The sequence below is a fragment of the Eriocheir sinensis genome, chromosome 15 (genome assembly GCF_024679095.1).
Source record: "Eriocheir sinensis breed Jianghai 21 chromosome 15, ASM2467909v1, whole genome shotgun sequence".
Classification (NCBI taxonomy): Eukaryota; Metazoa; Arthropoda; class Malacostraca; order Decapoda; family Varunidae; genus Eriocheir; species Eriocheir sinensis.
This window is the reverse complement of record NC_066523.1, coordinates 18,532,057-18,554,945: the sequence shown is the minus strand read 5'-3', so window position 1 is coordinate 18,554,945 and position 22,889 is coordinate 18,532,057. Positions and strand designations below refer to the sequence as shown.

The following is a 22,889-nucleotide window of genomic DNA, read 5'->3' as shown; positions in this document are numbered from 1 at the left end:
GTTAAATTTATCCTTTGAAGAAAAGCTGTGGTGCAGGAAAATTTATTTTTGAATTTCCCAAACACTGACATGAAATGCATGTATTTCATCGAACTTTCAGAGCCCTGCAAAGGACTTAAGTAATTTGTATTGTTTTCTTTTTTTTTTCTTCATATTTTTCATTTGAATATTTATAGATTGAATTACTATTGTATCAGTTGGTCAGGGTCAAAAAAGAAGTATTTGAGTTCAAATGTGTGCCCAGAATGAAATTTAACTTTTCACTTGGCTCCTGTTCTAGTTTAGCATCTTTTTATATTCTGTAATACCACTGATGGTCACATACAAATCTTATCACAATTTTTTTTTGTCATTTGCAAGTTTCTTTTAATAATCTTGTGATATCAGACAAAGAATTGCTGGTCAAGTGTTCTTATATACTAACTAAGCAGTCAATTTAGTGTCCAGTTGCAACTATATTTTGTAGTATGCAGGACTATTTCTGTGTGTTGGTAGTGAAATATGGATGAGGCCAAAAGAGAAATAAACAAAACTAATTCAAATAACTTCCCATCACATTTTCAGTATACATAGTTGTAAATATTGACTTTAACATGCAGATCGAGTGTTGTATAAGCTTTTGAAAACTAGTGAGCAGATATTTTGGTAACTGGATGAAAGACCAGAATAGTAAATCATCCTTGGCCTTGGGCCCAGCATGAATTGAGAAAAGTTAACATTTTGTTTACAATCATTGGAAACTTTGTACATAAATATCTTTGATTAGTATCTTGTATTCTTTACACAAGAGAACTTTGATGAAGAAGAAACTTTCATAAGTAAAAAAAAAAGTTGCTCAAATCATAATTATCATGATCAGTGATGGCTGTTACCCAAAAAATTCTTAAAAAGATGTACCATAGTTTTCATGGATAGATTTATAATGACAAGTAGGTGTCAACAGTGGCCTCGCGTCCAACACATGATTATCTAGCGTATTCTGTGCCCAATGTGGCATTTTTCAGACAAGCAAATTTTTAAAAAAATTATTCAATTTATTATTGAATTATTGTAATGTGTAGAAATTTGTCCAACATGCTACAAACCCTGGTTGTCAAATCGCCCACATCCACAGATTTTTCTGTAACACAGAAAAATCATCCATCGTGCACTGCACTTGTCTCTCTTGACCAATCATCTGGGAGTATGGTGCGTGACGCTAGTCAACAATATGATCGGGGGCAGTTACATGATGTGCAGAACTGCATAATTTACTAGATTGTTTACTAGATTTCAGAAATTCTCAAACTTAATTTTCCCCGTTCTTTCGTTTGTCCAGCATGAATTTCATCCCACACGATACAATCTCTGATCAGATTCTTTCACTGGACATGAGACCGCTGCATTTCAAAAGAAAAATTAATATAGGAGATTGTAAGTTTTCCACCATTGATTTATTCAAGCTGCACAATTGTTGTGAATAACATTGCACATTTTTTCTGTTTAACATATTCCAACAGAGTTTTAAATTTATTTAGGATCAGTTTTTTAATTCTAGCAGACCAGGCGAAGGTAAGGTAAATGCAGTAAAATCAGGTTTCTAGTGATCTCGTATTTGATAGATCACATTTGTAGTATTCAGCAAAGACCATGAAATATAAGTGGATACCAATTATTCAAATGAACCACAGAACCACTGGAATTTTTCCTTGCGTGTGATTTCATTGGCTGCTCATATTAGTTATATTTGGAGAACTGCTATTTTATGAAATACTCATTTAACTGTATATTTACACACACACACACACACACACACTGCACACACACAGCACACACACACACACACACACACACACACACTGCACACACACACACACACACACACACACACACACACACACACACACACACACACACACACACACACACACACACAAGCCCTATATACTACAAATAGGTAAATACATCTTGTATACCACAACTAGGTAAATACACACACACACACACACACACACACACACACACACACACATGTGCACAATCATTTATTGGCATGTTTTAATCAAGATGATTTCCAGAACCAGAATGGTCACACCCACCATAACTTTTAAAGACATTCTTGACAATCACAAAAAATAACATTTTTTCAGCCTTTAGATTTATTTCTATGCCATTTTTGTTCACATGGTTTCCATGCATGGTATCCAAAATGTTGTTCTCTCCAAGTGGGAAATTATAGCTTCATAGCCAAATTGAGTTCACTTTCTAGGGCCAGTTACAGTCATATAGTGATCAGCAAAACAAAAAGTTAAAAGTATGCAATGCATGCAAATGATACTCTTAAGCTGAGGGTGTAGGCAAGGGAAATCAGATAGGGAATAAATAATTTGGTCTGGAACTTGTGCTCTCTCTGCTGTAAACTGGGCAAAACTGTTACAGGAAAATTAACAGTAGTGCTGCCTATAGGCTTGGCCAACCTCAATCATCCATAAGTAAGAAAACTAGATGTATGTTATCCTATCACCTATAAAAAAAAAAAAAAAAAAAAATTATGTATTATGCTAAAATTAACAAAGGTCACCATTGGTAAAATTGCAAGATGCGAAATGTCTGATGCAAGGATCTACTTGTATGCCTGTTTGACTCCATATCTTCCCCTATGGTTGATCCTCACTACATTTTTTCTTCATAGTATCATATGCGTGACCAAGCATAAACTGCTTTTTCTCGTTCAACTTAATGGACCAAACAAGGTTTCACATAAATAGGAGACCGATACTGCTTGCAGTCAACCATCTGATTACTTTTTTTGTGGAATCTGCTCCTTTGAGTTCAGCCTGTGCTTCTCCAGATGTATGATGCTTATGAAAAAAATCTTATTGAGAGGAGTCATAATGTTTAGTGATAGAAGAGATTCAAACAAGGCAAACATCCAGAAGTTGCCGAGGAGTGGCAAGAGTAAGCAGTATAATTACTATTTTTGTATTTCAGATGTCTATAAGGTACTAAATATACCATTTATCATATCAGTTCAGCTATGTTGATTTACTTGAACATGATACGTGAGGGGGTTAGGTTAGGTGGCTTGGGGTATGGTGCTCAGCTCATGGCTGAGAGGTAAATTATGTCCCAGTTCGTGGCAGCTTCTTGGTGTGAGAAGTAGTGCTCCCTTTTAACTCTATCAGGACTATGATCTTTGTCGTCTAGCTTGGGAAGATTCTCTAATCACCCCTTGTAATATATGTATTACTGAAATATTGTTTTTCTCTGGTTTTCTTTCACAATAACTGCTTGCAATTTTCCAAACATTGGGTTGATATTTCAGTTTTCCTAACATTTATGAGGGAATACTTTTGATGACTGGTAAACTTTGCAGGACGGTGGTCTCGTCAAGCTACTCCAGATTGGGATGAGGGTGATGCCTCGTTGCCACCCAGAACTGCACGTCGACACAATGATGAACGGAGACGTGTTGCAGATGAAGAGGAGACTGTCTTTGATGCTGCTGAGACTGGAAGTGTTGGAAGCATTGACAGAGGTACACACACGGTATTACTGTTGAAGACTAATAACAATAGAGTATAGCTCTTTTATTAATTTCTTGCTTTATAAAATGCATTACTGAAAATATTTCAGGAACTGAACTATTTTTGGAGAAGTTTTTGCTGATAGTACTAGGAGCCATGAGATTTCCAGGCATCATCATTATTATTATATCATCATCATCACCATCCTGTGATTTACCTGTTTAGCATACCGAGTATTATTATTATTATTATTATTATTATTATTATTATTATTATTATTATTATTATTATTATTATTATGATAAGCTTCCAAAGCCTCCCGTCAGGGTGCAGATACAACAAGTTGAACCACACAAAATACCAAAAGATACTGGAGAGAAGCAAAGGCAATGAATAGTTAAGAAACTGGCCAGTCAAAGCCAAAAGGAGGAAAAATAAAATTACTGTTTCAAAAAGACATTCACACGAGACTTAAATGTAGAAATGTCTGCAGAAAGGACAATCTCATTAAGTCACTGATTCCATAAATTTGTCAACGATGGAAGAAAACATCGTGAGAATTGTGTCGTACAAAAATTCATTAGATTAAAATAAAATCAAGATCGTTTTGACTAACAGCAAACCTCGTGACCCAGGCAAGGGCAGGAGTAGAAGGATCGGGCAAGCATTGTGTAAGGGATGCTGATTATTCTTAAAAACTTTGAATAAAATGCTAAGGGCACCAACTTGACGCCGATGATCAAGATCAAGAACGAGTGCCGGAGAAATAAATTTAATTGAATTGATAGCTCTGTCAAGTAACTTTAAATGCAATTGGCAGCAGACATCCAAGCAGAAGCACAATACTCAAAGTGGGACAAAATGAATACATAAAAAGATTTGATTACAGTTGAGTCTTAAGCAAATATTTTGAAGCACTTATGAAGTAAGCCTTTCTTCTGTGCAATAGTGGAAGACATGGAATGGATGTGCTTCTCAAATGTCAGTTTAGAATCAAGAGTGACTCCCAACAAATGGATACTAGAAACATTCATTAATCTGTTCACCAAAAATATGCAAACAAGGATGAGGTGGATTCAAGGTACGGGATCTACTGATGGTAATGGAATGCATTTTATTAGCATTAGTTTCATGCCCCAAAGTTGACGCCAAGTGGTGATCATTGCCAAGTCCCTATTCAGAGATGCAGCAACTTCACCTCTGTTGCTAGGAGAGTGAACAGAGGAGTATAAAGTTGTATCATCAGCATATGAAATAAGCTTGATTTTGAGGTTAATGCCCAAGTCAGAAATAAAAATATTAAAAAATAAAGGTCCAAGTACACTGCCCTGAGGAACACCAGAAACAACAGGCAGAGAAGCAGAGCAGCACCATCAACAACCACACACTGTAATCGATTAGTTAAAAATTCTTAAAAAATACTGAGAAGACTTCCACCAATACCAAGGAGTTGTAGTTTATAAAATAGAGCCCAATGATTCACAACATCAAAAGCAGAACTAAAATCAATAACAACAACTCAAGACTCATGCCCACGATCCAAAGAAGACTGCTGGTCATGAGAGAGAGTCAACAGAGCGTCACATGTTCCCAAACCCTTACGGAATCTGAACTGAGAATCAGGTAACTGATTGAATTTATCACAGTATATGGAAAGCTGTTTAGCCAAAAGCCTCTCAAAGATCTTAGAGAGGACAGGAGTAATAGAAATTGGGCAGTACTCAGTAGGAAAAGTTGAAGCTGAGGCTCCCTTCGGGATGGGGGTGATGTTGGTCTTGCGCCAACAAGAAGGAAAACTACCAGACTTCAACAGTAACCTAAATACTACAGCAAGTTTTGGTGCTAAGAACGTAGCAATCTTCTTAAAGAATAGAGGAAAAAAAACATCTGGGTCTGTCCCACCATATATATCAAGATTTAGAAGGTACTTTTTTTCAATTCACTGGATCTAAATGCAACTGAGCTAAGTTTTGGAAAGGGGAAACAAGTCAAAGGTAGGGATAATTCATCATCACACTGTTTGTTAATAAAAATATCAGAAAGTAAATTAGCCTTTCTTAAAGGATCAAAGGACGTTGCACCACCAGACTCACGTACTGGAGGCATGCAAGAATCGACACCAAAAAAGGAGGATTTAAGAGAAGCCCACCATTTGTGTGGTTGAGTAGTTCCTGCAAGAACTTCCTGTACATGAGAATTATAAGCAGCTTCCGCTGCATCATAGATTTTCTGAGCATCAGCTTTAAGAGCAACATAATTATCCCATAGCAACTGGTATTGATTCTGTCTTCATAGGTGATAAGCAGCCTGCTTATCATCATAGGCCTGCTTACAGTCATCATTAAACCAGGCTTTATCTCTCGTACGAGATTTGATTATCTTAGATGGAACTCTTCTGCATAAAATATCTAATAGACAAGTATTAAGAGCAGAGACTTGGTCATTGGATCGAAAAATAGTATGCCACTGAATATTATCAATTTCAGAACAAACATTGTCCCAATTGACTCGAGATTTAAGATACAATCTTACAATGAATAGCATTATGGTCAAAAGTACCTATGGAAGCAAGGACAGAAGCCACTACAACATCAGGAATGTCAGTTAAAGCCAAGTCCAGGCAGTTCCCAGAACTGTGTGTAGGTCCATGAATAAGTTGCTCACAACCAGACAAATCAGAGAAATTCAGAGCTGACTGCCCCGGCGCTGGGATGTGACCCAGGCTCTCTGAATCATAGCTAGGCATGCTTACTACTACACTCCAGAGGGATGAATATAGATGTGGATGTTAATGGGAGATGAAAAATGATATTTATTCTTTTCTTCAGAACCTCCTCAGAATCAAAAGTATGGAAAGAGTTCCATGAAGCAAAATGTACAAAGTAAAAATGAGTTACATCGTTTTGCATTCACAAGATTAGATGGTGAGAGCAATGAGAATGCCTGTAAGTGTGGAATGGACTACAGAAGAAAAGATGTCAAGTGTAAGGGTATTTTGATGGGAGAAACACAACATGCAGAGGTGCTTCAAGCACATGGCAAGGATGCAGACTAGTGGCAAAGTTTTTTTTTTTTTTGTTTTTTTTTTTTTTTTTGGCCTATAGTGCTGGTAGGCTTCCCTGATGGGGCCTACTCATTGGCCCCAGCTCATTGCTCATTGGTGGCACAGGCAAGTGTTTATAGTGACATCATCTTCCCTGGCTCATGCTGCCCCCCAGAATTCATCTGTGCTCTACTCTAGAGAGTTTTGCTAGAGTCCAGGTAGATAGTTGGCCATCAGGACAACACATTGGTAGTCTTAGGTCACTCAGTGATGACTGAAAATTGTCTGCTCTTAGCAGCAGAAGGGACTTGAACCTGGGTCCTCCAGGACAGTGCTCCCGTACGCTGACCACTCAGTCACCGGACTTGGCAGTTGGCTTGGAGACAGTCAGTCAATTGAATCAATTGGGTTACAGAATACTGAAGAAAAGTAGAAGAGATTATTTATGTTATGAAAGGAATGTATGTGCAGAGGGAAATGGAAGCACTTGCTGTACTTCCCTTCTTTGGTGAATTTCTGGGATGAAACTTTGTACTATACAGTAGACCTACTAAAGGTGCGATATAGTCAAACCAATTCAAATAGTCCATTTGGGGATTCGATTCCGTGGGTCCTTTCCTCCCCTCTACTCTGTCACACAGTCCCAACACCTATCCCTTCCTCTCATATATTACCTATAGGTAACACATGAGAAAGTAAAATAGGTGTTAATACTGTGTGGCAGAGCAGAGGGGAGGAAAGGACCCGCAGAATCGAACGCCCAAATGGACTATTTGAAATGGTTTAACTATAGTTACTGAAGAATTTTACATTGAATGGAATGTCTGGCAAATGGAGGTGTTATGTCAATGGGATATATCGATTTAGGACTAGTGAGACTTTTGTGAAATTTTTTAGTGGCAAAGTAACGATACAAAAATATAGCTATAGTACTGTTTCTTCAAGCAGAGGACAGGAAAAGTAGCCAGAAGAGAATGTCAGATGGTGTCTAGATCAGTGGTTCTTAAAGTTTTTACTATCAAGTCTCCCACAGGAATGGGTCCTCTTCACACACCCCTTGGATATACATGTACCACTAGATAAAATTTGCTCCCAGATATATTAACAATGGTAAGCCTAACTAGACTATAGAAAACTAAAGTTATTAAGGGCAATAACTTTACATTTGTTCTTAAACTCCTTAACATCAGCCAATGCTTTTGTTAAGAAAACAACAAATATCCAACACCAGAAATTCCAACTTTTCCTCCAGGACTTGGGTCCCCCTTGAAAATTACTAATGCCCCCCTAGGGGGAGTGCACCCCCAATTTAAGAACCACTGGCCTAGATACTCTCTTGAGGGTGTTAATGTTGTAAGATGATGATGATACAAATAAAGTAAGGCTGTTCCAGAGTTTACCAGTGCCTCTAGTTGATTCTTGTACAAAAAAACAGACACCATAGGATTGCTGGAGTAGAATAGAGCTAAATGAACATGACTCTGGAGCACAGTCTGGTGGTGAGGGTGAGATGGCAGCAGTGTTTGTTAAGTTTTAAACAAACAAAGTATGAGGCTCACCATGAGCGTCGGGAAAGCTAGTTTTGGGTGAATAAGTTATGAGTTGCATATGGTGCACGCAAATCTAAACAGTTGCTGAATTTGAAAATTAAGATAAATATTCTCTGTGTGTCTGTATGATCAAAATATAAAATCAACCAATGAACATCTGCGTTCCTCTTGTGCTACACCAACGAGGGTTTGGGAGGGACTCCGTCTCTGACCTGGCGCATGCTTGTCACTGACTTCCCACATGTTGCTGGGTTTATTTTACATTATCATTGTCTGTTTCCCTGTTTTTTGTTTGACCTACTGGCCTCACTGCTTCATGGAGGATTTTTTATTATGCCCCTAATTTAACTCATTATATGGAGTGTAACTGTGTTATGTAGAAAATGTGTCCTAACTTTAGGTCTTGCATTATTAGGAAATTTTTAAAAAGCAATGCACTAAATGGAGGTCAACTTTAGGCATTAACATAAAGAAACATCAGTGGTGAGGGGCCCCTGGTCCTGCACTATGTTACAGTATCAGTGAGGCATAGTTCTCCCTCTTCTGTGTCTTGTTGGATGGGCACGTCATCTCCATTGTACCATTATTTATAAAAGAATTATAAAATTTGGAAGAAAAGGTGGAAGGGTTTGACACTGACTACTCCCTGACAACCAGGCTAATGGGAGATATCATGGAGAAGCACCCATCACTCATTTCACAGTCACACCCATACCAAACCTCTCATACATACTTTTTTTTTTTTTTTTTTTTTTTTTTTTTTATGTTGTTGCCTATTGCGCCGGTAGGCATCTTCCCGGTGGGGCCTGATGGTCGGCCCAAGGCTTCTTCCAGGTGGGGCCTGATGGTCGACCCAGCCCGTTCTGGTGCAGGCGAGTGTTTATAGTGGCGCCATCTTGCATTGGCTCATGCTGCCCCCCGGAACTCGTTCTTGATTCGCTTGGACGGCTTCCTCTAGAGTCCGGGTTGATGGGTGGTCTTCAGGACAGCATGTGGGTAGTTTTAAGCCACTCGGCGGTGACTGAAAAATCCGAGTGGTAGCGTGAGGATTCGAACCCGCGTCGTCCATCACGCGGCGAATGTGGGTCCAGTACGCTATTACTTCGGCCACCGCCTACCCACACCCTACCTTCCTTATGTAACCTGGAAGGTTATTATCTTATTCAAAAACTCAATCTGTATATTGAAAATTTGCAGAAACTATATTTTCATGAGGCAGGCAATCCATTTAAATCATACATTCAAGGGAATTTTTTATATTACAGCATTTCAGGGATATATATATATATATATATATATATATATATATATATATATATATATATATATATATATATATATATATATATATATATATATATATATATATATATATATATATATATACACTGTGGTTCAAAGACTAAGATATATTTAGATTATTGTTATTTTTTTCTTCTGTTTATTATTATTACTTTATCATTTCTTTTGTTTGTGTCTTTGAACATCCGATTCCCTAGAATGGGTACTGTAATGGTGATGCTGGGTGTAACTGAAGTGGTGCTAGTTGGAAAGAGTTACAAATTCTGAATGATTAGTATTACGTTAACTGACATGTCTCTTGCCTCTTACAATATTTCTTGTTCTTGTGAATTATAAGTTTCCCATCTTCATTTTGAGAAGCAAAATCAGGATATTGAAATACTAATGAAGTCTTCACATTTAGTTTGATACATATTTGGTCATGGTAAAACATCTATTGAAGTTCTGATTCTTATGTTGTGTTACATGAGAAGGAGAAATAGCAGTAGTATAAAAGCTTTCATAGATTATAGTCATCTCCTTTTCAGACTCAGTTACAAGTGAAGGGCGAAGACGCAGACGCCGACACCGGAAGATGCGACGTCGAGGCGGTGGTGTCAGTGGTGGAGTTGGTGGTGGTGAAGGCGGGGAGGGAGAGGGCTGGGCCACCTCTGCTGATGAAGGCTGGGCCACATCTGCTAATGAAAATGTAGGTGGTGAGGAGAATTGGAATGCAGCCAGTGAAAACTGGGACACTCAGTCAGCCACAGGACGACTTTCTCAGGAGCGCCCTTCAGGCTCTGATTCTCTCAACCGTCGGGGAAAAGGCAGAGGCTACTCAGATGGACCTCCAAGCAGGGAAGGAACACTTCCTCGCAGACGGCCTCCCCGTCATGAGGGAACCCCAGCACGCCAGTCTCCTGGGAGACGCCCTCCTCCACAGCCCAAGAGGCCTAATGCCCCAGCTGTGAATGGAAACTAAATCATGCATACAGTGGCCCTTCTCTTGAACACATGGTTACTATATGAGGCTGAAGAGACATATCTTGTCCTCCCCTGTTTCCTGCAATAATATACAGAGGCTGAACTAGCCATGGTAAAATATGTTGAGAAGGGCCTTTTCTAAATGTGTTGATGAAGACACATAAGACCTGAATTCTTGGCCTTTTTATCAATTTCATTAATGCAATATACTGAAGTTGACTCATACTTTGAATTCATGATGTAATAGGAACACAGCCATCTCAGATATGGCAAAAAGAAACAGACTTTCAGATAAAAGCTGTAGCAAGTGAGAAAAGCAAAAAAATAATTAACCCAATTTAGATATTTTGGCTTAAAGTAGAACCTTAGGTTTAAGAATCATAGGGTTTGGAAACACAAAATTGTTTTTAAATATACAGATTGGTATAGTATTTACCAAAATGAGTAATGCAATACTGGCTGGATGCATTTCTGTTAACACTGTGACTAACACAAAAGATGTTTGTTTGAATTTGGAAGATGTTACATGTTTGCCAAAACCATGCTGCATTTTCAAACAAAAATGTGTTACCATTGAATAATATATTTGTGTAGTATGTTAATGTTATCTGCAGTTTAAATATTTATATATTGGTTAATTATTGATTTACATTGAAAATATCTATAACTAAAAAAATTGTAGCATTCATACTTTAAAACCAATTCCCATTACTCTCAAGATGAACCACTTAAGGTTTGAGGTATTATATGGCATCCTTGCTAGGCTCTGACAGGATTAGAGTGGTGTATACTTTTGGCTAATTTTTATCCTTAGGTTTCATTGCTTTCCTTTAGTTTTCAGCTGCATTTGCCTGAAGTTAAAACTGCATGCAAATACTAAATATGAAATTAGGTTAACATTTTGAATCAGTTTCTCTGATGGGACTGGGTGTGGGTAGTTCTTGCACATGGCATGACTTCTTTTAAAAATCACACCAGGCAATGACAGTAATTAAGGTGCAGTTAACTTCAAGAGGATATTTACCCTTGCCTTGAGAAGAATGAAGGTCGTTGCTACTCCTAATTTTGGTGACTGTGGCTACAGATTTATTCAGTCTTTTAAGGATTAAAGTTTTAAATCTTTTTTCAGCATTGGATACATAACTATTCATATAATTGTTGAGATGTCAGAACAAAGGAAAATTCTATTGGACTTGGTTATTTCTTGGATTAACTCAGTTGTTTAAATCTTTTACTGTAGCAGGCAGTATTGTGAGTGTCACCATTTTGTCTCCCATAAATGATAATATTCTGGTAAAATTAAATGCATTGAACTGCTTCATTTTACCATTTTCTTCTGCTATTTTTGCATTTAAAACAAAAGTTATGTCCTTGCAAGCTGTGGAGTTCATACTCTGTGATAAGTACAGATTGTTGATTTTCGTTGTCCGATCAGCTTGGTGAATATTGCTGCGAGTTACATTTCATTCTTTTATTGACAGTTATTGCAAATACACATAGCTACCTATTGATTTAAGACATTCAGTATTTCTAAGATACACAAAGAATTTTTTTCATCTCTGGAAAGTAAATTATATTTCCTCTCTTAGAAATATGATTCTTTTACATGTGTATACTTATACACAAAAACTGGCTACACTAAGGGTATGTCTGTTTTTATACACTTGTAATTATATATATATATATATATATATATATATATATATATATATATATATATATATATATATATATATATATATATATATATATATATATATATATATATATATATATATATATATATATATATATATATATATAAAACAAAGGTAGTAGATAAGATAAACACAGTACAACCATGCTGTATGTGAAGCTAAATATTGACAAGACATTAGAGGTACATGAAAAGATGAAAGAAATGTGACACGCATGCACTATTCACTACGAAAACAGAACTGTGATAGTTATCAGCCTATATCATGCAGTCTGTGAGGTTTACATGAAAAACGCATATCGATGGAACATGGTTCGAGGATACTCACCATGAAGAGACATTTGTGCTGGAAAGTGTAGTGCAAATGATGCTGCTACTACATGGCTGATTCTCATGATTCCATAGTGATGTGCACCGTGTATACTATAGTCTAGTATATCTGTCCTCACAACAGGAGTCAAACTGCAGAAGTACTATCAGCCATCTCCTAACCAAAAGCAACCAAGTTACACCATAATTGACCCAAACTGTGGGTGAATCCTTTTTTCTGATGAAACAGATTTAAAGGTATAGAAAAGGGAAGCACTGGGGGCCATTAACAGATTGGCAGTTAGTACATTTAGTTGGTCTACACAAATATTTTTTTGCACCCATATATTATTTTACTTTTTGTGAAGCCTTTCTCCACCCATGACTTACTCTAGTTGAAGTAAATGAGTTGTATGAGTATGTCATCACCAACTCCCCATTTCTTACCAGAGCAGGGTGGAAGGATGCAAGTACTAAGCCTGAAAATGAAACAGTGCCTTTTGTATCTTGCTACTGTTCATGAGACTTTTCTTGGTTTCCATTCAGATTTTTACAGTTCTACATTTCAACAATATTAATACCAATATGCAGGTATGTGCACCCCCACACACACAAAAAAAGAATTAACAGCTTTTGAAGGCCTAGTGTCCCCTTCTTTACCACTTCATGATTACACATTGTTTTATGTGTTGTACACTTCTCAACTGATCCAATCATATTGTGGAATGTAATTCAAGGAAGCAACCCTGTGATATGTGTCATCCAGGGTTGTACTCGCCAGCAAGAAATGGATCAAGACATCTCAAGCACAGACTCAAACTCTTGTTATGACAATCTGCTGTCTGAGGAGGCGCCGCCGAGAGCAAGTGTGTGTGTGTGTCGGTGACCTCAGACGGATCTCTCTACATGGGCCACATGGCTTGTTTAGCTACACCCTCTTTGTATTTGCTGCCTTGAAAATTAAATACAGCATTTAATTTGGACTTTTACTTTGCCTAATTCTTCTTTGTTTTTAGAAAAAAAGCTATATAAAAATAGTTGGCAAAAATAAGCAAAAGGAGGAAAGGATCGATAAGGCAGCAGAATCTCTCTCTCTCTCTCTCTCTCTCTCTCTCTCTCTCTCTCTCTCTCTCTCTCTCTCTCTCTCTCTCTCTCTCTCTCTCTCTAAATAAATAAATAAATAAATAAATAAATAAATAAATAAATAAAATAATGTCAATGGTGGAGAGAGAGAGAATGGTATACACCTAATGCCTCGAAATTTAATATATTCGAGTCCAGCAGAAGCTTCACTCACAAATGTCTCGTTTCGATATCCAAACTTGAGGGCTTATGATGAACGTATAAAGAGGATTTATTTAGTTTCCTTAGTATAACATTACAGCGTGTATGTCTTGTTTATTATCAACACAATGCCTAACTGTGATACAACTGATATCTTTTACTGTTGCATGATCTGGTTGACGAAGTTTTGCATAGAAGTCACGGAGTGGTTCATGATATTTTTGAAAGCTCAGTGAAGTTTTGGATTACGTTGATTATTCTTATTACCACGCCCTCGTTTCGGAATTACAAAAGATTATCCAGTACCGCTACATGTGGAACAATAAACTCATCCCCATGACTGAAGCACAATGAAGCATCTTTCACACCTCGTGCTGACACTAGTAAGCTGAGGTGCCAGGTAGCAATTCACACCAGTTGTCTGCCGTGATCATGACGAAGAGGTTGCACATTCACTTCTATTAGTCGTATACATAGTAACTGGCTACATTTGAGTAAGGAACGGTGAATGTGTAATTTGTATAAAAGAGGAGGACGGGTACGAAGGGTGGCGAATATTTGGGTGTGTGGGCAAAGCGGCAACACCAACTCGGGCTTGCTGCTGCTGGGCGAGCGGCGTGTGTGTGCGTGTGTAGTCTGCCGGTGGTGGTGGTGTGCTGTTGGGCGCTCCCTCAACTGGTGTACCGACGAGCATCTCCTTCGACGTCAGTGTGGGCAGTCAAGTGCAGGACGTTACTGTGAAGTGGTAGAACATCAGATACAATAAACACAAGAAGAAGAAAAAATAATTACCACGACTACTGGAACAAAGTAACAAAAACAACAATAATAACAGCAATAAGGTGATAAAGCTCAGTATGAAGAGATAAAATAAACATGGAACCAGTGAGGACGTGCGTCTGAATTATAACAGTCACTAGTTAAACTGTTAATTACGTGTTGCATTTCGTTATTAGTGTGTTATTCCATCCAAGGTCTGTGTAAATACTGATCTTGTTTTGCATCCTACAGAAGAAACACCTGATCTATTCTATGATTAAGTGACTAGACATATGTGACCGCCACCAACTATTATTACAAGCTGTGTTGAGAAGCATTAGTGATGTAAGAAGGGCCGTGTGTTCTGTGCTACAAGTTTGCCGTCGCCCAGTGCCTGTGTGAGCTGACATGGTGATTGGGAAGCGTCGGACCAACAAACCGTCACGGAGGACACCTTGCCCGCGTGGCGTCGTGCATGAGGTAAGTGGCTGGCTGCTGTCTTGTTTGTTGCGCTACCTTGTTCGTCAGGTTCATTAGTGAGTTAGTGAGGTAGTTTGAGATGATACTGAGAGGGGAAGGAACCAGCGGCACTTGGCAAATTTTAATTACGAAAGCCGCCGCGTCACTGCTGCGTGTCATGACATGCTTGTCGGTAAATAGCTTGTCTTCCTCCCGATACTGAAAATTATAATGTTCATATTTTTATGTTGCTTGTAGGAATAAAAAGTAAGAACGCTAATGTAGGTTATTAACGTTCTTTCTCGGAAAAAATACATGACTGGATGTTTATGACTTTCAATGAATTTACTGAGTTAATTTTCCGAATGAAAACTATTTTGCTTTAGATAGATCAAGAACGGGTGACCAATAGATGCATACTCTTATTCATTTTATGCTACTCAATTATTTTCTTTATCTCCCCCCCCAAAAAAAAAAAAACTAAGAAAATTCAGATTAATTACATGTTTGCTTCTCTGAGACAATTAGCCATAGTAACACACGGCCTCTTGGATTACTCAAGTCAAAACACACACACACACACACACACACACACACACACACACACACACACACACACACACACACACACACACACATTGAAGGAAGGTGCTCGTGAAGGAAGTAATAAGTGCAAGATGCAGATCGTGTTAGTTCAGCTGGAAGAAACTGAGGTAAAGACTACAGGTCATGACAGCTTTCACCTGATTACATCACCTGAGGTTGAAAGTGGATGTTTGTATTATAATTTCATTATGCAGGAGTGTGATATGAATGATTCAGGAGAGAGATTGATATGAGGGGTAATGATGTCATAACCCGCACGCTTAGTTTGTTTTGCTGAACTTTTATCCTACCTTTATTATTCTACACCAGGTGTTAGTCAGGGGTCGTGTTGCGCCTCCCGTGAGTGTGTGATTCACCCACGGTTTTATCACATTCTGGACTCGTGATCGCCAGCCAGAACTCTCCCGGAAAGGGCTTTCTTTACCGATCTATGAGTACGGATGACCTCACCCGCCTATCCCTCTTGCTCAGGGGTGGACAGTAACCGCTCCTGTCAGCAAAAAACCTTTTGTGGCCAGGGAGTAACTCGAACCTGTCTGCTGGATAACAAGCCAAGGTGTTATGCACTGGTGTGTGTGTGTGTGTGAGAGAGAGAGAGAGAGAGAGAGAGAGAGAGAGAGAGAGAGAGAGAGAGATCGGTGCTCAGAAGTGCTCGGTTCACAACCAGGAGATACCGGGTTCGATTCCCGAGAGGAGCGTGCCTCTCCACCCAGCAGTGAATGGATACCAGGTGTCAGTCAGGTGTTAATCCCCCGCAGTCGTGTTCTAGCACCGGCAGAGGCCATCAGACCCGGCCGCTTGAGCTTATCTCAGTGTAGGAAGATAAAAGTAAGTGAATTATACACACATCCAAGTATTATGGTGTAGTATGGAAAACCTCAGCCAAAAATGAATACGCGAAAAGTGGAAGAAGCCCATTTTCCTCGTGCCAAGTGGGCGTGTCTCGAGTAGTGGAGTGCCGACAAGACGTGTGAATGGCTGCGGCGTGCCCTCACTGCCTAGCGTGCAGTCGGGGCGGGAGGTCTGGCGGGGGTCGCGGGGTCGACCGCAGAGCCGTCCACTGTCTGTCATCCTGCTGCCTCCCGACCTTCGCATTGGGCCTTTTAACCTCCCCACTGGCTTAAGACACTCCAACGCAATAGCCTCTGTGCGACCGGAAACTGGCTTTGGTTTCGAAGGAGAAAGATCAGTCACAAAATTTATTTTTTACGTAATATTGGTTTCGAAATATCAACTGTAACGAGATGCTTCACAAAGAGAGGTGTGTTTTAACATTAGCAGCACCTCTGAAATGAATATTTAAAGATCTCCCCATTCATTGGCTTTATAGCAATGTAACAAATGTATCTACATGTATCTATCACGTTTTAACATTTGTCTGTCTCTTTTTACATAGTCACACATAAAAGTGCATATAAAGTTACAGCGTCATCGAAGATGACGAGACATAGCAGGATACCACTCCACCCCTGACAAACACTGCCTCCTGCGTTCTGTGTGTGTGCGTGAGAGAGAGAGAGAGAGAGAGAGAGAGAGAGAGAGAGAGAGAATGATTTATGAGTGATTGCTCGTGTTCATCGACTGTTTGCGGTCATCCTCACAGGGCAGACTGAGGCCCATCCGATATCTTGCCAGCCACTGTCTTGCCCAGAACATACTGTTTAAAAAAGTTTCACGACCCAAGTAAAAGTCTTTGTGGCGAGAGGAGGAGGAAAAATTTGGTGGGTTTGCGGTGCCTGGTGAAAGGGAGGGCGAGTATTGTCTGGCTCCGACCACTTCTTGCTTATTGTTTTCGAAGCGCTTCGTTTGGGGTGTCTGGCGGGCGAGCGCTACCAACTCTCCCTTCACGTGGGGGCGGCGGATGAGCGGCGTCACGTTCACGGGACCTACAAAACCAAGCTTGGAAAGGTCTTCCTGTTTTCCTCTCACGTACAGCAGTTTTTTTGTTGTTGTTGTTTGTTCTTGATGGTATTGAATTTGAGTGTGTTGACCTGTCTTTCAAATGTAAAATCAGTGTCTGGTTGAAGTGTAAAGCCACAGAAAATAAAAGAGGACAAAGTGGAGGAGGAGGAGGAGGCGAAAAAGGAGAGAGAGAGAGAGAGAGAGAGAGAGAGAGAGAGAGAGAGAGAGAGAGAGAGAGAGAGAGAGAGAGAGAGTTATTCGAATATCTAGGTATATTAGACGATTGAGAAGACCATAACTCCATAAGAAACGGTGAAACATGTCGCAAATGTCATAAATATCACGGCATCCATTTTAAATCATTCATCCGTATTACTAACGAGCTTGAGCCGACCACCGATTCCTTAGAGATGACACCGGCGCTAAGGGATACACATAAAAGGTAATATTATGCTTGGCCGACCTCTGATGTCTTGATACGTGTAGCCAGGTGCTGCGTGTTACTGTCGCTGTGCGTATTCCCATGATTAGACGAAGAGGGAAAATGACTTGAAATTGATATGTCTCATGATGCGGACGTCACGTGACTTGCCCTATTCTGTGGAGGTAATTTTTTTTATAGTTGGAGAGATGTTCACGTATACGAGTACATACCAAACCTCATGCATTTGTTTGTACATTTGTCTGTACGTTTACTTAAAATATTTATGAAGTGAAGGGAAAACAACAGCACTCATTCCATTTCAATACCATTTTAGAAAGTAGTGGATACATTTTTTTGTTATTGTCTAATTAATGGCTAGAGTATCAATGTGCAACTCTTTCGTTTACATGGATGTCTAGAAAGTATCATTAAGGTGAACGTGTAGCTTTGGCGGTGTTGTTGCAGGTCATTACCATAGTCGTGATGCCTTGTGGAGAGGTGGCGGAGAAGGCTCTGGGCTGTGAAGGGAGAAAACCGAGAATATTGCTTGCCATGTGCGGAGGCTTTGGTGCTTCCATCCTAGGAGCGTCGACAGTGCAGTAGCCGTGAAATAATTGAGGGTAAGGAGAGGAGGAGGCTACGGCAGGTCATGATTGATTAGTCGGCACTAGGGGGTGGAACAAGCGAGGTTATAAGCTGCCTAAAGGAAGTTAAAGAGGAAGAGGTCGTGCATGACGGGGGAGTATGAAGAGGAAGCCGCGGTGGAGTAGGGAAAGGAGGAGGAGGAGGAGGAGGAAGGGAGAAGGAGGAAAGACAGGATAATCGTAACGGTCTCGGGTGTCAGGGGAAGCGAAGGTAGCGGCGCTGATAGGGCTCAGTGAATGAATGAAGCGTTCACAGAGTAACGAAACGCATTGTGATGGTGGTTGTGGCCGGGAAAAAAAATGACGATTAGCGGAATAAATCTTCATTACTGCAGAGGCTCCACCCAATACTTTGAACACTCCGTGGTACAGCAAAAATAAATGAATAGATAAATTAATTAATAAATGAAAACAGACTGGTGAATAAAAAATAAAAAAGTTAATTAGGCGTCAGCTGTCGGATCAGGTCGGACGATTATTTTCAAATCGACAAAATTATATTATGTCTGCGTCCTGTGTGTTTAGTAGTGGCGGATGATGTTCAGGTAGACGCTTTTTCATCGACGAGGATGCGGAGAGACTAAATAAAGAGCTTAGGAGGGCCGGCAATAGCGTCCCGTGTGTGTGGTATTAGGGAACGTCGGCTACATCGGCTCGTGTGAGTGGTAGTGGTGGATATAATGGCGGTGTGGATGGTGGAGATGGTTGTGAGGGACGCAGAGGCCCGTGACCCTTAGCGGCCGACAGCACCTGGGGGAGTGTGGGAGGGGGCGGAGGCTTAATTTGTCGCCTTGGCGTGGGAAACTCCACTCGAGGTCCCTTGGGGGTCACGGAGTTGGGGATTAGGGGGTCAGTCGGGGCGGCGTAAGGGGCAGAGAGAGGCGGGAAGGTGAGGGAGGGGCAGGGAATACTTATGCTGTAAGGGAGAAGTTGAGGATGGACGGAGCTGGGCGGACACGGTGATGTGGAAAAGGTAAAGACGGAGGGTTATGGTGAAGCCTAAGATGGAATAGCCGAAGTAGACGCGGAAATGGGAGAGGAAGGTAAAGTACGATGAAGGAAGAAGGGAGCAAAACAAATGGAGAAATTAAAGAGAAGAAAGAAAAAGAGAAAGTTCGAGTTAGAAAGTAGAGGAAGATGATAAAGAGATAACGGGAAGGAGATTGCACGTGGAAAATACTGGGAAGGTGGAACTGAGAGGTCAGGAGAGAGGGCAAGTTAAAGGGAGAGTTCGAGGAAGGAAAGGGAAGCAGGGAACAACCTAGACATTCTCGGCTATTCTTACACTTCAGGAACCCTTACGCACAAAATCCCTGTAATCCTTCCTTTTAGACAATATCCTGGACCGTCACATCACACCTCAGTAACGGATAATACAAATTCGAGACGTACGCCGGAAGGAAACGCACGTTGGTGTCTGTGTGTCTGGGCTTCGTATGATGAGGTAATGATGAGAGCGCGGGGACGAATGAGAACGAGTGTGGGAAGAACGGCCGTAAGATATTAACATAAATGTCCATTTCATAATAGAAAGGAGGAAGAAGCGGTGAATGAAAATTGTAGTAGTAGGAGGTGGAGGAGGAGGAAGCACTAAATATGAGAAGCAGGAAAGACTTTCATGTGTTGGGAAATGGAGGAAAAAGACCCTCATCATCGCACGAATACAAACAAGAAAAGAAAAACTGGGTGTTAAGGAAGCCACAGAAAATCAACCGTGCAATGTAGATATATTAAGAGAAAAAATATATTTTCGTTTTTAAGTATTCTTAGGGGAAAAAAAGAGAAAAGAAAACAAGGTAAGCACGAATGCAAGCATACATGCACGCACGTAGGCACCCAAACACAACTATCGCTATCTATCTATCTTTATCTATCTCTATCTATCTATCTATCTATCTATCTATCTATATATATATATCTCTGTCTATCTATCTATCTATATATCTATCTCTGTCTCTATTTATCTATCTATCTTTATCTATCTCTATCTATCTATCTATCTATCTATCTGTATCTGTCTATCTATCTATCTCCGTCTATCTGTCTATCTATCTATCTATCTATATCTCCGTCTATATCAATAAGGATACACGGAAGGATGAAGGAGACTACTACAGGAGACTAGACGGCCTATACATGACATCTGAGAAAGGATTATTTACCAACTCCCTTCCCATTCAAAAATCTATTTAACCTCCATTTAATACATTCAGCCGTGTTTGCATCAACTTCATATGTGTCCTTTGCCCTCATCGTCCACAACTGCCCTTTCCGTAAATCAGATTTTCCTCGTTTCCTTCCGGGAGCTGAATTTATCCAGTTTATATTCACTGTTACGTGTCTTTATATCTGTTTTCAGTTAAGTTCTGTACTTACATCTTCCTTATTGATCTCCTTAACCTTTTTTAAACTTCGATCAAATCACATCGCTGTCTACATCCTTGTGTAGTCTGAAGTGTGCCCGAGTGGACGCCCACTTTATACGGTTTTATCTTCTCGCTACGGAGGATCAACGGTCACTGCCTTCCGGCTTGCACAGAAGGCACACTTCAGACTACACAAGGCCTCCCCACCTGAGGATGGTGACCTCTGTTCACCGAAACGTTGTCAATAAAGGATGGTACCGGTTTTCCTGTTTATCTACAAGCTCCTGAGCTATATATATATATATATATATATATATATATATATATATATATATATATATATATATATATATATATATATATATATATATATATATATATATATATATATATATATATATATATATATATATATATATATATATATATATATATATATATATATATATATATATATATATATATATATATATATATATATATATATATATATATATATATATATATATATATATATATAAACTATTTCTGCACCATCACCTTTTATCTATTTTTATGCTTATTTGATTTTTTTTCTATTTACATATTTTGTCCGCGTGTGTATCCGTCCTCCCCGGTGCATGTTGGCTATCGTAACTTTGTGCCAAGACAAACTCCGTGGCCACGAGACCCTCCATTATGAAACGTCTCGAAGCACAAATGTGAAAGTGAGGAGAATAATGATATGCTGCAGGTAATGTTCTGGCGGCGAGGGGTGAGGGAAGGTGACTTACGGCCCCTTCACCACACTTGGCCTCGCCGCGCCGTGACCCGCTGACGGGAGGGCGGCGCGGAGAGTGGGTGGCGAATGGACGGGCTGAGAGTAAACATTCGCCGGGAGCATTATTGCGGCGGGGAAACAGAGGGACGTTCACAGGAGTCGTGAGAACTCCCTCACTGCGCCTCCTTCCCACGGGGGGCGGGGGAGGAGGAGGAGGAGGAGGAGGAGGAAGAAGAGGGGAGCATGCTTAGAGTACAACAGTGCCAACGGAGGGACTAACTTATTCATCTTTGCGGAAAAAAAATAAGAAAACAAAGACAAAGGCGTTTAGTGTTTTCCCACAAAAGGAGGAAATGTGGATCCATTAGAAAATAGGCTCTTGATGTAAATTAAAGCGGAAATGGAGAGGAAGGATGATAGTGAACGCGTCATCCAGCCATTCATCTTCCTCTTAAACAAGGCAAAAGCTCCTTAGCCCGGAAATAGGTCTCGATGAGCTTCCCTATAAATCTGTGGGAAATTGTCGACCACGAAACCAAATCATTTATTCTAATTAATCCCGGGACCACAGCGGCATTGTGTTTCTTCCTTCTCAGTCAGGTGCTTAATTCGCTAATCCTTTGTTTTGCGTGGAAGAAGGCTGACCAGGTGACCACGCACGACCTGGCTCAGGCCCCAGGTGAGGGTGCGGGTGTAGGCGGTGTAGGTCAGGTTGGATTAGTGAGAAGCACTGTTAGGCCTCGCGGTGACCCGTTATTACCCTTGCTGGCACGTGGGAGGCAACGGAGGGTGTGCGCTATGGAAGGCGTAGCAATGGTGAGGCCATGTTTCCTGTAAGTAGCCTACGTCTGGGCAGGAACTGGACGAATGCCGCATACAAAGTTACAATGCATTTCATCAAATAAAAAAAAAATATAAAAAACTCGCAGTCCATCATTAATAAATATATCACGTGTATTTTAAATTATATCGTGATTTATTAGAAAATTGTGTCCGTGAATAACAATAAGTTTATAATACACACGTGCTGCTTGACTCGTCTATTTCTCGCCCTATTTCACAGCCCTGACGTTGCATCCTGCCCCACATCCTCACGCCCGGGCCTTATGCTCACGACATCACGGCTGCCGCCTCCACGTAAGCTCCGCAAATGACTGACTTGTCGTACTAAATCATACTTATCAAAAGGGGAGTTTAAATTAACAGGGAGAGAGAGAGAGAGAGAGAGAGAGAGAGAGAGAGAGAGAGAGAGAGAGAGAGAGAGAGAGAGAGAGAGAGAGAGAGAGATTAATCGAAAATTCTAAACCAATCATGTT

The 22,889-nt window shown here is 40.1% G+C and overlaps 2 protein-coding genes across 2 annotated transcripts in view; both read left to right on the top strand.

Moving 5' to 3' along the window:
- Positions 1 to 13,346, top strand: part of LOC126999001 (fragile X messenger ribonucleoprotein 1 homolog A-like) — a 46,279-nt gene extending 32,933 nt beyond the window's left edge. Inside the window, exons 10-11 of the mRNA XM_050861314.1 lie at positions 3,356 to 3,517; positions 9,929 to 13,346. Coding sequence (XP_050717271.1) covers positions 3,356 to 3,517; positions 9,929 to 10,362 — 596 coding nt within the window. The 3' untranslated portion in view covers positions 10,363 to 13,346. The remainder of the gene's footprint in view (positions 1 to 3,355; positions 3,518 to 9,928) is intronic.
- Positions 13,347 to 13,639: 293 nt separating this feature from the next.
- LOC126998721 (uncharacterized) overlaps positions 13,640 to 22,889 on the top strand; it is a 40,487-nt gene continuing 31,237 nt past the window's right edge. Inside the window, exon 1 of the mRNA XM_050860710.1 lies at positions 13,640 to 14,892. The gene's annotated coding sequence lies outside the window, so the exon portion shown is untranslated. The remainder of the gene's footprint in view (positions 14,893 to 22,889) is intronic.